The sequence below is a fragment of the Haemorhous mexicanus genome, chromosome 1, assembly GCF_027477595.1.
Source record: "Haemorhous mexicanus isolate bHaeMex1 chromosome 1, bHaeMex1.pri, whole genome shotgun sequence".
Lineage (NCBI taxonomy): Eukaryota > Metazoa > Chordata > Aves > Passeriformes > Fringillidae > Haemorhous > Haemorhous mexicanus.
The window spans coordinates 155,817,124-155,832,723 of NC_082341.1; the positions used below are offsets into that span (position 1 = coordinate 155,817,124).

Below are 15,600 nucleotides of genomic sequence, written 5' to 3' on the forward strand. Positions count from 1 at the left end.
CTCCTTCCTCAGATATTTCACTGGGTTTTGATTGTGGTCTTGAGTATGGTGTGGGATGGAAATGGACTGGGGAGGTGGGAGAGCCATGAGAAAAAAGGTTGTGAGTCAAGGTGGGATGATCCTGAAGTCTGATTATGTTCCAGAGACCTGACACAGCCTTGCCAAGCAGAAGGGACTCAGGGGAGGTCTGAAAGTGGAACCTTTTTTCCTACTGCCTGTGTCAGGTCTGCTCCGGGGTGTTTATTCTCAGCTCCCACCCCAGGTTAGGTAAAGCAGAGGTGTGATGTTGAACAGCAACACAGGTGGCAGGGAATGGAGCCTCCAGGTCAGCGAGTCTCAGACCCCCATGTGAGCCTCCCCCCAAGGTCTCATCTTCTTCAGGTGCTGGACTGAAATGTCCTCTGCCACCAGCAGAAAGTTGACATCTGCCTGGCTTAGGAATTTGGGGATACTTTCCGGCTTTTCCACCCCTGTTGAGGGTGGGATTTCTCAGGGCTGAGGGGAAGAGGCCAGATTTGCTTCTGCAGCAGGCAGGAGGTGACCAGGCACAGATTCAGGCTGAGCAGAGTGGTTTTCCTGCAGACTGCAGCCTGGCATTAGCTGAGAGATCAGGGTATGATCAGGTACTCGTGCTTTCCTGAGTGTATTTTGGGGGAGATTTTGTTTCTCACTGGTCTGTGAATCAATACATGAAGGCACAGCCGAACCATAAATCCTGCAAATTAGTTCTTCAATCGTGCCTCCCTCCCTGGCCATGAGCACAAGACTCTCCAGATTTGGGTTGGTTTTTTTCTTGCAATGCCCTTTTCTCCTGTGTGAACAGCTCTGAGGAGCCTCTCGGAGTTCTGTCATGTGTCATGCCTGGAATTTGCTGATTGGGTGATTTATGCGTTCCACCCAAGCAGTGTGACCTTTCTCACTGCAACCAAAGGTGAAATTTGAAATAAGATTTTCAGCAAATCCTGAAGCATTCAAGCTTAATATTGGCTTTTGTAGGGATCTCTCCTAGTCCAGCTCGAGTGCCTGAATGTTCCCACAAAGTAAATATGAAAGAGGCTCAAGGGTGGCTGAATCAAAATCCTTTTTGGGTATCAAATATTTGTAGAGTGCAGATAATTTTTTTTGCTGGCTGCTCACATCTGCTCCATACTGGAGACAGGGAATTATCATCTTGGCTGGTGGGATGCCATCCACACAGAAACGATGCTTGCAGGGTGCCCGGGCTCTCCATGTGCTGCTCTGTCTGTCACTGTGTCTGTTTTGATTTATGCAAAGGCTTGATCAGGAAGATGGAGGCGAGATCCAATTTGGACAGGGAGTCAGCAATCCCTTAACAGCATCTTGTGGGTGGAATATTTTGATAGGGTTCCTGATTTCCAAGTGCTGATGCTGGTTATTGCAATCATTGCTGTTCCAATTGTATCTGTAGCGGGTTTTTTTCCCTACAAGCTTTTTTTTTTTTTTTTTTAAATATTATTATTATCATTGCTATTTTTCCCTCCCTGCTGCTTTCTGAGTCATTTGTTGTTTCTGGGCCTGTCTTAACACTTTCATCCTGGAGCAGGCGGAGATGTATGAGTTGTACTAATCTACTCTGATGACTTTAAAGCACAAGAAGGAATGTGGAAGGTTCCCTGCCCATGGCAGGGGGTTGGAATGAGATGATCTTTGTGGTCCCTTCCAACTCAAACCATTCTATGAATTGCAAGGTGCTCAGATACAATTCTAAAATATGAAACCTGACTTCCCTTAATGTGCCTTTTTATTCCTTGGGTATTTCCAAAGCAAATGGATGGGTGCAAATCTACAATGAGATGTTGCAGTAGACACAGCTGTGCTTTGGCTCATGGCCTGTGGGTGAGATCCCTATGAAAAGCTTCACTCCAGGAGTATCCCATTGCTCCAGAACTACAGGGATTCTCAATAAAACATAACTGGCAGCCTGTTTTCACTCATGGCCAGTGATTTTACACCTGGCTCAGGTGCAGAGGGAAGTTTACGATCATTTACTGGGGAACTTCACAAAGAAACTCTGCCAAAGTCACCCTGTCTTATGTTGAGAACCTGTTCTTCAGTGTCTGGAGGAAGGAGAAACTGCTCCACATTTCCTTCCCAGGTTTAGTGAGACTCTCTTTGCACTCACTGTCCCACACAGACATTGCAGAGGGTACAGCAGGCAGTGGTGGGTTGCAGAAGAATACCTCAGGTTATCCCTTGGACATTTTGGTCTTGCTGCACGTGGAGCTTTTCTGGTGATCAGCAAGACAGCTTTGAACTCTTGGACAGCTTGAACTGGAAATGTTTTCCAAGAGAAGACAATTCAACATGGAAACCATTTTTGGTCGTTATCAGATCTCCCTTGGCTAATTCAGGAAATGTTGGAAGAAGGCAGAGATTTGTTTGTAGGTTCTGATGTTTGGATGTAAACTCACTTTTTTGGGATGCAAACTGACATTCTTGGACTAGGTTTGGGGGGCAAGTACAGGAGAGTGAAGAAGAGAAAACCTCCTGAAATGCTGGGCTTTGGTTCTTCACAGTCTGAAAGTGCTGGTGGCCCTCCCAAATGTGAGTTGGATTCTGTAATTGGAACTGGAGCTTTAACAGGGATGTTGATCCGACCCTGTAATGAGAGAAGGTTAAATGTGTGCTTAAGTGCTGTGCTGAGTTAGGCACTTAATGAATGTCTAATTAGTCTTGTCTCCATGTGAGCGTTCCTGGAAGACCATTGCAGTGCTGTCACATTTTGGTGGCCCAAAAAGATAAACATCATTCTCTGGTCCTTCTGCTCTTCATGTCTCTACCTTGGAGGGCTCCAGGATGCTGACTGCAAAACAAGGCTAAAAGCGCCCCTCAAAATATATTATTTGCTTCTTGATCAATCAGGTGGCTCCAGGGCTGGAGGGGTTTTTATAATGAATGTGTAACTGAAACCACAGTAATGCTAGACTGAAGTGCTGGGGATTTTCCTGCCTTTCCTGCTAAATTTTTCCATTCTTTTGCTGTCCCCATTGCTCTGAACAAAATCAAATCCCCCTTCCTCACATGTGCTCATCACCTCTGTTTTGTTAGTGGTGTTTCATCTTCCACTTTTCGGTGCTTTTCCACTTCTGCCACATTGATTAAGGTGTCTCAGACTGTCTGATCTCTGTTTGGAGAGGCCCATGAACAAGTTCCTGCTCAACCTCAGCTGCATTAAGTAGGCTGGACTCCATAAATCTCTCACTGCAGGACACGCTCTCCAAACATCCCTTGTTGTTGGGAAGTTTTGCTTCATGCTTTGGTCTCCTCAGCAGGGCTGAGCTTGGATTTGTGGCTGCCTGGATTTGTGGCTCAGTGTGTCCTGAGTGGGGTCTACAATGTGGAAGAGGAACCAGAGACAGAGAAATTAATCACTTCCCACTCTCCCTGCTGCAGGAATCATCTTGTGTGGCACAGCTCCCCTCCCCTCAAATCTCCAACCTCTCCTAGGGCAGGAATAACTTGAAAAGTTATTTCCTATGTTTGAGATGAGCTTTAATGGCCATGAAAGCTCCAGAGATTGATGAAGAGCGGTCAGTAATTTCCATGGGGCAGATCTCAAACCTATCTTGACATCTTCAGGTTCTTATGACACATGGACTGTCCCTCCAGCCAGAATCCCCCTGGCTGGAGCAGCTGAGCTTGCACATAAAGGTGTCTGGCTTTGGTTTTGCCTCAGTGCTGGATTTGCAAGCCAAATGGCAAGGGGATTTGAGTGAGTTCATTTTCACTGCCTCTCAGGAAGGTGTGCTGCATTCCAGCTCTTCACATCTCTACCTGTGAATAAATAGGGCAGGAGATCTTTTTCCTTTTCAAGGCCTTTATTAGAAGTGATCAGCTCAGGTGGGAAACCCCAACACGACCACAGTCCCGATGCTGCTGCTCCCAGGAGTGGCTCAGAGAAGGAAGGAAGCACAGCATTGTCCTCTAGTAGGCAGAGCTGAGAGTTCCCTTCTCACAATAGCACTAAGATACCCCTTTTTAGCTTTTACAGTTTACCATCCAGGGTCCTGGCTCCAGCAGCTGTCCTCCGTGGCTAGGGCAAGGGGCAAAAAAGGTTCTCAGCATCTTTGCAGGCTCTGGACTTTGTTCCTCATGACCAGACATCACCTCGATCTCCTAATTCTGTGTTGAATCATTGTTTTTGGGGTTCTTTCAGTAAGTGTGGTGGGGGTCTTCTGTCTTTGCATTCTGGGTTCAAGGTTATTTGCATGTCCTCCCCGATGTCCCCTCCTTTCACTGTTGGAGAAGGGCCATCAACCAGGGTGGTGCTGACAAAAAGGGGAATTCTCAACAATAGAGAGTTAACGACCGACTCCTAGCAGGTGGTTACAACATGAAGCTAACAAAGAACTCTCCTCTGCCAGCAACTAGCTCCCAGCTCAACTTGTAACTCTGCAACCTTTTTTAACAAAATGGATAACTTTTTTTTTTACTCATAACAACCTGGGTGTGTCCCCGGACATCCCCGAGAGCAGAGGTTGGATGTGGTGAGAGATGGACAGCAAAACACAGGGAAAGGAAGCACCGATTTCTCCTCATGTGTAAAGTTTTCTTGTGTAAACTGCTGAAATCATTGGGGATTTTACCTGATGTACCCCCAGCTTAACTCCATATCTCAGCACCTGACAGCAAGACCTGATATTCCTTCCCAGCTTCTGGAGGAGGAGGTTGGTTAGAGCCTGGCACGTGGCAAAGAGGTCACTTTGTCACCTGCAGGGAATCCTCACTGCAGCCATATGGGCAGCTCCTTCTGGGAATGTCCCTCTTGCCTGTGGTCAGGGTGTTTTATGGATGAGGCAAATGTGCAGAATTCCTCCCTGGGGGCTGGAAAGGGGGATTTTGGCTCAGTTTAAGCACTGAGATCTCTACAGACCTGTACAAGCCCTGCCTGCCCCACTGTTCTCCTCTGGGCTCATCAAAGACTTTACACTTGGAATGGAATGGAATGGAATGGAATGGAATGGAATGGAATGGAATAGAATAGAATAGAATAGAATAGAATAGAATAGAATAGAATAGAATAGAATAGAATAGAATAGAATAGAATAGAATAATAGTTTTCATTTGGAAAGGACCTGCAATGATTATCTAGTCTCACTGCCTGACCAAAAGTTTAATTAAAGCCATTGTCCAAATACTTCTTCAGCACTGGCAGGGATGGGACATCAACCACCTCTCCAAAAAGCCTGTTCTGATTTTTCACCACTCTCTCAGCAAACAAACCCTTCCTAATGTCCAGCCCACACCTCGCCTGGTGCTTCACGGGATCCCAGGGAGAATGAGGCGTGAATGAAGCACCGCTGTGAAGTGACAGGGCAGAAATTCCGTGTCTCGGCTGCTCTCAGCACTAAACCCATCCCTGCAGATCCATCCCTACAGAGACGGGGTGGAGAAAAAGGAGCAAAGTAAAGCGATCAGTTCCATTGTGAAGCCAACAGCTTGTGGACATGATCACAATGCAGAAACATCAGCAATTACCGGCTCAATGTGCCGCCGTTGTTGTCCTTGTTGTCGCAGGGAGAGTAAAGGTGGAATTTACATCCAGTTGCCGAGGGAGTTTCACAGGCAACTACTCCCATTATTGCGACGGGGACTTTTACGGGTAATTTAATGAGTGGCAGCCGGGTGAAAGGCTCAGCTTTTCAGTTTCCCTTTTTTCTCTCTTTCTTTTTTTTATTTTATTTTATTTTATTTTCAATTTTTTTTACATCCTCTCGTATTCAGGTTCTATAGCAGTCACTGCAAAATGTTTTGTTTGGCAGTACAAAGTGAAATTAAGGTGCAGGGAAACGCTGACACCAGAGTCAAAATCATCACATCTCCAGAGTAGTATTCCATCTATGAGTGGAGAAAATGAGGATGATGGTGCTGACACCTCAAAGGGAGAGTGCACAGAGCCATTCCTGTCCGCTTTCACCACTTAGCCTAAATATTTGGCCCTTTTTACCACCCACCTTGATTACCTGATGTATTTAGGTAATGGGAGCAAGGCTGAAAAATTGAATTTTTTTTAAAAGAGGAAGTGGGTCTGTAGAGATTTTCAGGTGTTTCCTTCATCTGTTTGGTGCCTGAGCTCCCTAGACCCCAAATACTAAGAGCTGCCCTACTGGGACCAATGGACATTGAACCAATGAATTTCTCTGGGCTTTGACTGTATAAAACACAGGAAAACTCTAGTAAAGATCATGTGTGATGGAATGATTTTCTCTGCACAACCCAGGCAATATGTGGATGAAATTATTTCTGTTGCACATCCTGGCCAGAATAAAATAATGCCTTGATTCTCCAACACTAAAAATGTTGTTGGAGAGTTTCTGTTTGTCCTGCAGGTTCAGTGAAACTTCCAGAGCATCACCAACACCTCTGTAACTCATCTCTTTTCCCACATCTTCCCATTCTTACAATCAGTAAATTTTAACAACATCTACAGGTGTTGATTCTATCTCCTACAAATCCCACATTCCCCAGGACAGTATTGGAGCAAGCTTGGGATAATTAGGTTAGAAACCTGGTTTGGGATTCTCAGCAAGCATCCTGGGGAGGATTCAGCAGCTCTGTGTCTCTGGAGTGGCTCTGCCAATGTCACCTCCAGCCGCTGAATTCCCTTTTTGCACACTCCCTTCTTGCAGACAATAATCTGATACTGAAGTCCCATATTTTATCCTTCAACGGGGTGAGACAGCCAGGCTGGGAAAGGACGTCCTTTAGCACATCAGAATTGCAGATCTGTTGAGTTTAAATATATTTCTTTGTGTTCCCTGGCTCGAGTTTCAATAGAGCGATAATTGCCACACACCTCATTAAGCTGAATGCTCTCAATAGGTCTTGAGTGGTCCATGTCATTAAACAAACAGTTACTGGCTTGGGAGCTGCACGGTGTTTAGAAGCTGTAAAGAAGGGACCTGGAGGCTGTGAAAGCTGCAGCTCCAGCTTCCTGAAGAAATTGGGCTGCCCTGGCAACTTTGCCCTGCTGTTTCCTGGGCGCTTTGAGGAGTCTAATGCTTCCCTGTGCCCTGAGGCAGGAACTGGTGCAAGTCTCTGGCTTTTTTGCTTTGCTTGGATGAAGAGGAGGATGCCCGGTCTCTGGCAGTTTAGATTTTGGGATTTGGAAGCTGGCATTTCCCTGCTCATTAGTTTGGGTCAGGAGTTTGGGTGTATTTGAGTTGAAGGTTCCCAAACCACAGAAAAATGACGAAATTCAGTGCACTGAAAACAGGAGAAACAGCTGGGAGCAGGGCTGCTGTCACTCTTTTTCTGGTTCATATCCTAAATCTGGAGTCTGAAGGACAAAGATGCAGGGTTTTGGCCCCTCAGCTTTTGCTGAGACCACAAGACTGATCAGAAAAGAACCACACAGAGATTCTGCTTCAGGATCTCCTGGAGGTTGGACTAGGATAAGGCGAACGGTGGTTCCACCACATTTCCCTGTTTCATGTGCTCTCCCAGACTAAACCCATCCATGTGGAAGGCTTTATTCAATCATCTGTGTGCACTTCATATGCATCTCTGTATCCCAAGTGCCTGCTGGATGAAATTGAGAGTTAGTTTTGGTATCTCCTTCCCATAACTTGACTGAACTTGTGACCAAGACTGTCACTAGAATCCCATTCCTCCCAACTCTGGTCAGAAGTAGAGGTATAGGACGAAAGGCACTTCAGGGCATGTGCCATGAGGATGATGAGGACAGGTTCAGATTGGCCATTAGACCTCCATAGGTGCCCAGCCCAGAGCTCAGGTGGGCAAGGAAGCATCTCAGGTGGGCAAGGAAGAAGTTCAGGTGGGCAAGGAAGCTGCTCAGGTGTGCTCTGAGCTTCAGGGCTTTAAAGTTAGTGCTCTGTGAGGCAACCACAAAAGTCTTTGGCCAACCAGGCTAAAAGTCAGGGGTGAGGTGCATGTGAATATATCCACAGGCAAGATTGTCCTGTTGATGGGAGATGCCACTCCAGTCTCCATGAACAGTTCCAGTCCATGACAGAGTGGGTTGGGCTGGAGAGGATTTTCAGCCTATCTCCTTCCAACCCTCTGCCATGGACAGGGACACCTTCCACTATCCCAGGTTGCTCCAAGCCCCATTCATCCTGGCTTTGAACACTTCCAGGGATGGGACATCCACCAGTTCTCTGGGCAGTAGTGCTTGGTGGAAGTAGTGCTGGATGATACCAGCTTGCTCTTGATGCCCATTAACCTGGGACTGGGACTAAATAATCTCTACAGACCTGGATTAGAAGGGTTTTTGCACCAGAATTCCAGTTTTGGATGTGCTTAGGAAGATGCTACTGGCCATTCCCAGGAGAACACTCAGGAAGATGTGCAAGGACTGCTGTTCACAGCTGGGTTCACTCAACACTCGTTTTCTTCCCTGTTAGCAGGGGTCAGTTAAAGAATTATCAGTGAATTGGCTGATGACAATTTCTGTCCACAAAATCCTCTCCTTTTCATGCCCTTTCTTTCTCCTTTGTTTCGTTTGCTCAGTTTAATTGTTTGTTTTTCATTTTAATGTCCTGCTTGGCAGGAATTCATAGAATCATGGAAAGCTTTGGTTTGGAAGGGACTTTAAACATCATCATCACATTTCAACCCCCTGCCACAGGCAGGGACATTTTCCACTAGACCAGATTTCTCAGAGCTCCATCCAGCCTGACCTTGGAAACTCCCAGGGGATGGGTTATCCACCAATTCTCTAGACAACCTGTGCCAGGTCTCCCTGGAGCTCTAGGCTAGAAAACCCCAACTCTACCAGCCTGTTTTCATAGGAGAGGTGCTTCAGCTCTGTGAGCATCCTCTTTAGGGTCAGGCAGGATCAAGGAGTGATGCCATGACTTGAGATCAGCAATGTTTTTAAGAGGAAGGCCAACAGAAGGCAGCAAAGGAGCTGCTCAGGAGGATGGCTGGGTTGCTGGGGGGGCACTTGATGAAGAAGAAAAGATGCAGGGACCAGGAGAGTCCCCAGGTAACCATAGAGAAGTCATTAAGGAGATTGCTTGTCATGCTTCTGTGCTTTTGGGCCATGGAGGAGCTCAGGAAGCCTCTTTGGGGAGTTCAGCCAGCTGCCTCCATGGACCTACTGCAGCTGAGGAATCATCAAGGAGAAAACAGACCTTGTGGGAGAGCCACGATGGATCCCACCCGCTGCCAGGGCAGGGATGGCTTTCCTGGCTCAGCAGATTCCCCTGCAGTGTCCCCCTGTGTGCCATCCTTTCCTCCCACCAGCCCTGGTGTCCTGTCCCAGCTCAGCAGTGTCACGTTTGAGCCTGTTCTCACTGGACCTGGTAGAGTGTTCACTGTGGGTTTGGTCTTGGCACAATTTGTTGGCTTTTTTTTGGCTTCAGGGCAGAGGAAGAGAAAAATTGAAGCTTTTCCAAACCTTTAAAGACCATGACCAACCACCCTCACTCCTGACCCTGCTGGATTGGCCCCCAGCTTGGCACTCTACCGTCCCTTCTGAAGAGCAGAGCTCTGTGATTACTGGGAAGGATGGAATTTCCTACCATGCGAAGTCTCCTGTGATAATCTCAACCCCTCTCATTCCTGCTCATATCCAAATCCTTCATGACTCTCATTTTCCAGCAATGCCTTTGGGATTGTCCTGCTACCAGCACCCTCTTGGGGCTTTTTCTGGACTTACCTTAAGAGCATTTCTGGCCTGGATGGAGTGGTGGGTCAGATAAACCAGTTAACTGCTGTATTAGCCATTTTTTTTTGTGAGTGGGATCACTCAGGCTGAGCTTACACTGACCAGAAACTTCATAGACTGAGCATCCTTGGGGTGAGACTGACCTCCAATAGTGGTTGAAGGAGTATGAATTAGATAAACCCAGAAATGTCCTTTCCTTGGGGTTCTACCTGGAAAGAAAACCTGGCAAAGAATTTTATGAGGTGTCCTGGGACCTCTCCCTCATGGTCCCACATGCTTATTCTGGCTTTGGGGTTGCACTTCCACTCCTGGGGTGGGGATGCTCCTGTGCTGGGTGCAGGAAGCACAGAGATCTATGTCAAGCAAACAAAAAATCCCAGGAGCAGAACAAGAGGAGATCTGGGGTTTCCAACATGTCCTGGGAGGTGTGTCACCCAGCAGGAGTGGGTCCTCCTCTCTGGAGAGGGGCTGGATGAACAGAAGGCTTTGGAGAAATGCCATAAATAGGTCTGGAGGCTTCAAAGGTTTCTGGAGGAGTGTTTGTCTTGTATCTTCTCTCTCTGGATCAGAATTCCTCTCAGTGAGCAAGAGCAGGCACTGGGCACTCAAAGAAATGCTTTTAATACCACAGGAGGAAAATAGAATGAATGAAGAGGTGATAGAGGAAGGAATGGATGAAGCACAGAGCTGCCCTGGGGCACTTCTCCATTTGTGCATGTCCAGAGAGCCAGAGGAACAGGCACACAGCTGGGTCTGGAGTGTGGATGTGCACACACAGGGTAATGTGGAGTGAGGCTGGGAGAGCTGGGAATGTCCAGCCTGGAGAAGAGAAAGCTCCAGGGAGGCCTCAGAGCCCTTTCCAGTGCCTAAATAGGCTCCAGGAGACCTGGAGAGGGACTTTTTACAAGAACATGTAGTGACAGGACAAGGAGGAATGGTCCTAAGTTTAAGCAGGGCAGGTTTAGATTGGATATTAGGAAGGAATTCTTCCCTGTGAAGGTGCTGAGGCCTGGCTCAAATTTTCCAGAGAAGCTGTGGCTGCTCCAACCCTGGAAATGTTCAAGGTCAGGTTGGGCAGGGCTTGGAGCAACCTGGGGTAGGTGAAGGTGTCCCTTTGCCTTTAAAATTAGTATAAAGATAAGGGATAAAATGTCCTAAATTAACTATATAATACTTTTATCCTCAGTCATCTATTCCATTTATACTAAACAATAAGTTTTGCACCTTTGGAACTTATTCCAAAAATAGAAAGAAAAAAACCACACAATTTATTTTCAAACATACTCTTACTCCTCCATATTCCTATTCCTAGACTATTATTATCTACAAATAAACAAACAACAAAACAAAACTCTCGTTTATTTTTAATTAATTTTAGCTAACTAAAACAAAAAAGTTCCCTAAACTATAGTTTTGGGGTTTTTTTTCCTTTTCTTTAAGCCTATTTAAACCTACTCTAAACTAAACACCCAAAAAAGCACCAACAACTCACACCTGTAACCCACCAAGCCAAGCCTAAACCACAACATTTCCAACATCAAAAAGACTAGTAAAAAACTAAATAAACCAAACTATAACATAAAAAAAACTTTTCTAAGCTTATAATCTATTTTAAAGCAACAAAAAATTTTATTGTTTAATATTGTTTGTTTTATTATTTATTAAAATTTTTTTCCCACTTTTCTCCAAAAATAAATATTTTTCCCGAACCAATTAAAAAAAGAAAAACTTAATCTACTTTTCTAAAAAAACCCTTTAAAAATTATCTCCCAAATTTACCCTAAACCAAATACATCCAGTGGGACACCTGTGTCAGGGGGTTGAAACTAAGTTATTTTTAAGGTCTCTTTCAACTCATCCATGAACAAATCCCAGTGCTGAGACTCATGGATGGAGAGCATCCTTGGAGACCTGCAGTGTACAAACTCACTGCAGGAACAAGAGGCTGACTCATCCTTCAACCTTTCCCTGCTTCTCCCAAAATGTGCCATGAGGACTCTCTGTGCCTCCTGGTGCGTTTCAGGAGGAGATGGCTTTGTTTATCCTGGTGGGATCCTTCCCACAAAAGCAGAATTGCTGTTACTCCCCCAGAGCCAAAGCACACTGAGGGCTCCTCAGAGTGGCTTGAGAGCTCGGTGGGAAAGGACAGCCTGCATGGTTTGGGGTTCTGAGGGGACAAAGAAGGATTTGCTCTCAGGTTGCATTCAGCCAAAGCTGTTCCCAGATCCCAAAAGAGTGTGGGATATGCATCCCTCTGCCCCACCCTCCACAGCACAGACTTCTCCTGTTCCATACAATGCTTCTGATCTAAGTCCAGTTTGTGCTTGATTGGTGGTTTGAACCCTTCCTAGGGACCCCCAGCTCTTCCTCAAAGCTCTCTCCACTCCCTGATGTGAGGTTTGTCATGCAGCATCTTCCCCTGCAGCATCCACACTGTTTTTTGGGGCTTTTACTGGAGAGTTATGGTTTTGGAGACTTTTGGCTCAACTCCTTCCTTCCCCACATCCCAGCTCAGGTGTGGTACCTGTGCACAAGCCCAGTGCAGGGTTTGAAATACACTCCTGGCTCCCAGATTTCCCATTCCTGTCTCCATTTCCCACCTTGGGGGCTGTTTCCCAATACACCAAGACCCTCAGGTGTGTTTTTGAGGAGCAGAGTCCCTCCAAGGCAGGTGCTGTGATGCTGAGCTGCTTCTCCCTGCCCAATCCTCAGTGCAGTGGATAATTGTGGCTGTTCTGCTTTCGAGGACCATTCCACAGAGGAAGTCCTCTCTTGGAAAGGCAGCGCTCACAGAAATGACAACTTTGTCTACCTCACATTTTAATTAAAACTCCAAGTCTTCTCTTTCACCCCTGCTCCTTCCCTCCCCACCTTTTTCCATCCAGATCCTCTCTCTGCAAATGAACACCCAGTGTCACCTGGGGACAAAGCATTAATTCAACAATTAAATAATTGAATGCTCCTCTGGCAAAATGAACTATCTTCTGCCTTTCTTGTGTTTTACCATTTTTTTCCCCTTCCCCCCCCCCCTTCTTTCTTATTCCCTCTGGTGAGATAAGGCTGCCATTCTTGAAAGCAGTTTTAAATATTCATGTTTTAATTAATGGGCTTTATTGCATGAACTCTATATAAGGTAATAAAACAGAGTGCCTGAGGCACAACACATTTTTTTTTCCCTGTTGTTTGTTCTTGAAGGCAACTAAGAAATAAAAAGCTTAATATGTTTTTCAACAAACATTAGAAGGATACACAGAAATGACAGCCGTGGGTCATTTAGCCAGTGGGGCCTCCCCAACCCACGGGCTCCTTAGGATTGTGGAGCAGGATGTAAATAAATGGGAATCTTGGAGGGATTGATCCCTTCAGGTTCTGCCATGGGCAGAGGTCAGTGGGCTGCATCTAGAGATGGACAGGAGGAGGTGGAGGCAGACCTGGAATTATCCAGGCTGTCAGGAAAGCTGGAGAGGAACTTTTCACGAGTGCTTGTAGTGATAGAACAAGGAGGAATGGCCTTAAGTTGGAGGAGAGTAGATTTAGATTAGATATTGGGAAGAAATTCTTTGCTTTAAGGGTGGTGAGGCCCTGGAATGGAATTCCCAGAGAAGCTGTGGCTGCCCCATCACTGGAAGTGTCCAAGGCCAGGTTGGACAGGGCTTGGAGCAACTTGGGATAGTGGAAGGTGTCCCTGCCCATGCCAGGGTGCTGGAACTGGGTGATTTTTAAGGTCCCTCACAACTCAAACCATTCTGTGATCCCATGCTCAAGGTCCCTTCAGGGCTGTGAGTGTTTGGGGCTGATGAAAATCTTTGGCTGCACCTGGAAAGTGAATTTCTTGTTTTTGTTTTAGATAATGTTTTTGTAAAAATAAAACAGAGGGAAAACCTGGATCAGCCACCTTGTCCAATACTTTTGGGCTAAAAAACCCAAATATTGATTGCACATTTCTGCTCTGGAGTTTTGCTTTTATCGAAGGCAAACAAGCCGATAGAATGCATGAATTCATGAAACATCTGGTCTTGCCACTTATGTATTCTTGCCAAAAAAAGAAGAAAAATAATGTTAGTTTAAACTTCATTCCACGTGGGTGTTTTCTTATGGTGCAGCATGCTGAAATTAGTTTTATCTTGGGAGTGTGTCATCTGTAGTGCGTGACATGGGCTCAGCACCCAATTTAGCTTAGTCTTGTGATGGGAGGGGTCTAAAGATGCTGGTCCAGAACCTTGTAGGAGAGCCTGGGCGCTGATCCTTCATTTGCCCATGACCTTGAAGAAGTCGAGGCATTTTTGCACGTTATTTTCCCCTCCTATTCTTTTCTTCCTTTATTCTGACTCAGATCTTGAAAGCAATTGGCATCTTTTAGCAAACAGATGCACAGTGCTGAGCACCAGCACTCCCTGAGCTGTGATGATGGCTCTTAGCAAGTCTGGATGGGAATAGTTCTAATAGTCAATAAATACTCCAGTGGTTGGTATGATTAAAGTCTGGTCATGGAGTTGCTTCTCTTTTAGGAAAAAAAATCATCTGACAAATGATGACACCCTGGCATTTATTCAAGAAAAAGAGGGAATGTCCAGCATTGAAGGAGGCAGGTGGGTGGCACAGAGAAAACTTCTCTAGTGGCCCAGTGTAGGTTTTCAGTGCTTCAGTGATGAAATACGTTGTGCCCCGAGGATGCCTCTATCCATCACACTGATTACTCCATTTGCTGCCTGCCTAATACTGAATTTTTTCATCCTAAATCAAGAAAGAACCAGAGTTCAGTGCAAAGGTGGGGTCACTCCTCAGCTCACCTGAAGGGCTCTGATTTTTACACCAAGGGTTAGCAAGAACAGAAGTGGGCAGGTCGTTAATAATATTTTGTCTAATGGAAAAAGTCTCCATTCCATCTTCTGAAGGTGCTGTCACCTCTGTGATGCTCCATTTGTGGAGGTGAGAACACTGGACTGTTCTTGTTTGTGCTCTGGTCAAGGCTGGGGCATCTGCTGCTGCTCTGGATGTGAGCCAAGCGTGGGCAAGTCAAGGTTGTTCTCTGATAATGGATCCACACTCCTCACTTGCACATCAGCACAGCTGGAGGTGCTTCAACAAAGGAGCTGGAGAGACCATTAAGAGGAGTGAGTCCAGACTGAAAATTCTTGCTCACTACTCAAAAATCCTTACTGACAGCACTGTGAGAGGCAGGGCAGCTCAGCTTTGGGCAGATCAGGTAATGACAGGGATTCATTTGCCAGCACATCTGCCCTAGGACGTGCCATTCTCCAAGCTCAGTTTGATCATAACCCTCATTACTGTATCTGGGACATCCACTGCAGTAAATGGTGTGCTGATCTCTTTGTGCCACAAGATCTGTCTCTCAGCTCTGATTTGAGCTGACTGACTGAGCAGCAGAGGAACTCAGCTCTCAGGGCCCGTGTGAGGCAGTGAGTAACTCCAGCTGGCCCCAGAGGAGACGTTCACTCCTCAGCAAGTCACCCTGAGCTCCCCTCTGAGCCAACAAAGAGCTGCTCCAGGAGGTGGGTGGTGGGTGTGAGGGCAGGCCCTGATCTATCCCAAAATAAGCCTCAGAGGGAAGGAGTCAGGATCTTTAGCAAGGAGACTGGATAGGGGAGGAGGAGGATGAGGAGTGGTTACAGGTGACGTCTCAGTCTGAGCATAACTTTGCACTGGTTCTAACTGAAATTATTATCTTTGGGGTGAAACGGAGTACCACCTGACCTTGCTGGCTCCTCTCCATCCCCTTTCCAAGAGAGGTTTTCCTGTGGGATCAATCCCTAAGGGCTGGAGCCCAAGAGCACTGCCAGCAGAATGTTGCTAAAGCCTGTGCATGCCACAGTATTCCTCCACTGCTGAGGCCTTACCTTTCCACAGCACTAAAGCAAACAAAGAAATCAATAATTAAAATGGAAAAGAGGCTCTCAGTAAGTCTAAACCTTCAGGAGGTTTCC

The 15,600-nt window shown here is 46.3% G+C and overlaps 1 protein-coding gene across 1 annotated transcript in view; it reads left to right on the forward strand.

The window, feature by feature from the left end:
* ADGRB1 (adhesion G protein-coupled receptor B1) overlaps nucleotides 1-15,600 on the forward strand; it is a 203,952-nt gene that overhangs the window by 1,387 nt on the left and 186,965 nt on the right. Inside the window, 1 exon segment of the mRNA XM_059867849.1 lies at nucleotides 9,251-9,264. Within this exon segment, the coding sequence (XP_059723832.1) occupies nucleotides 9,251-9,264 (14 nt within the window).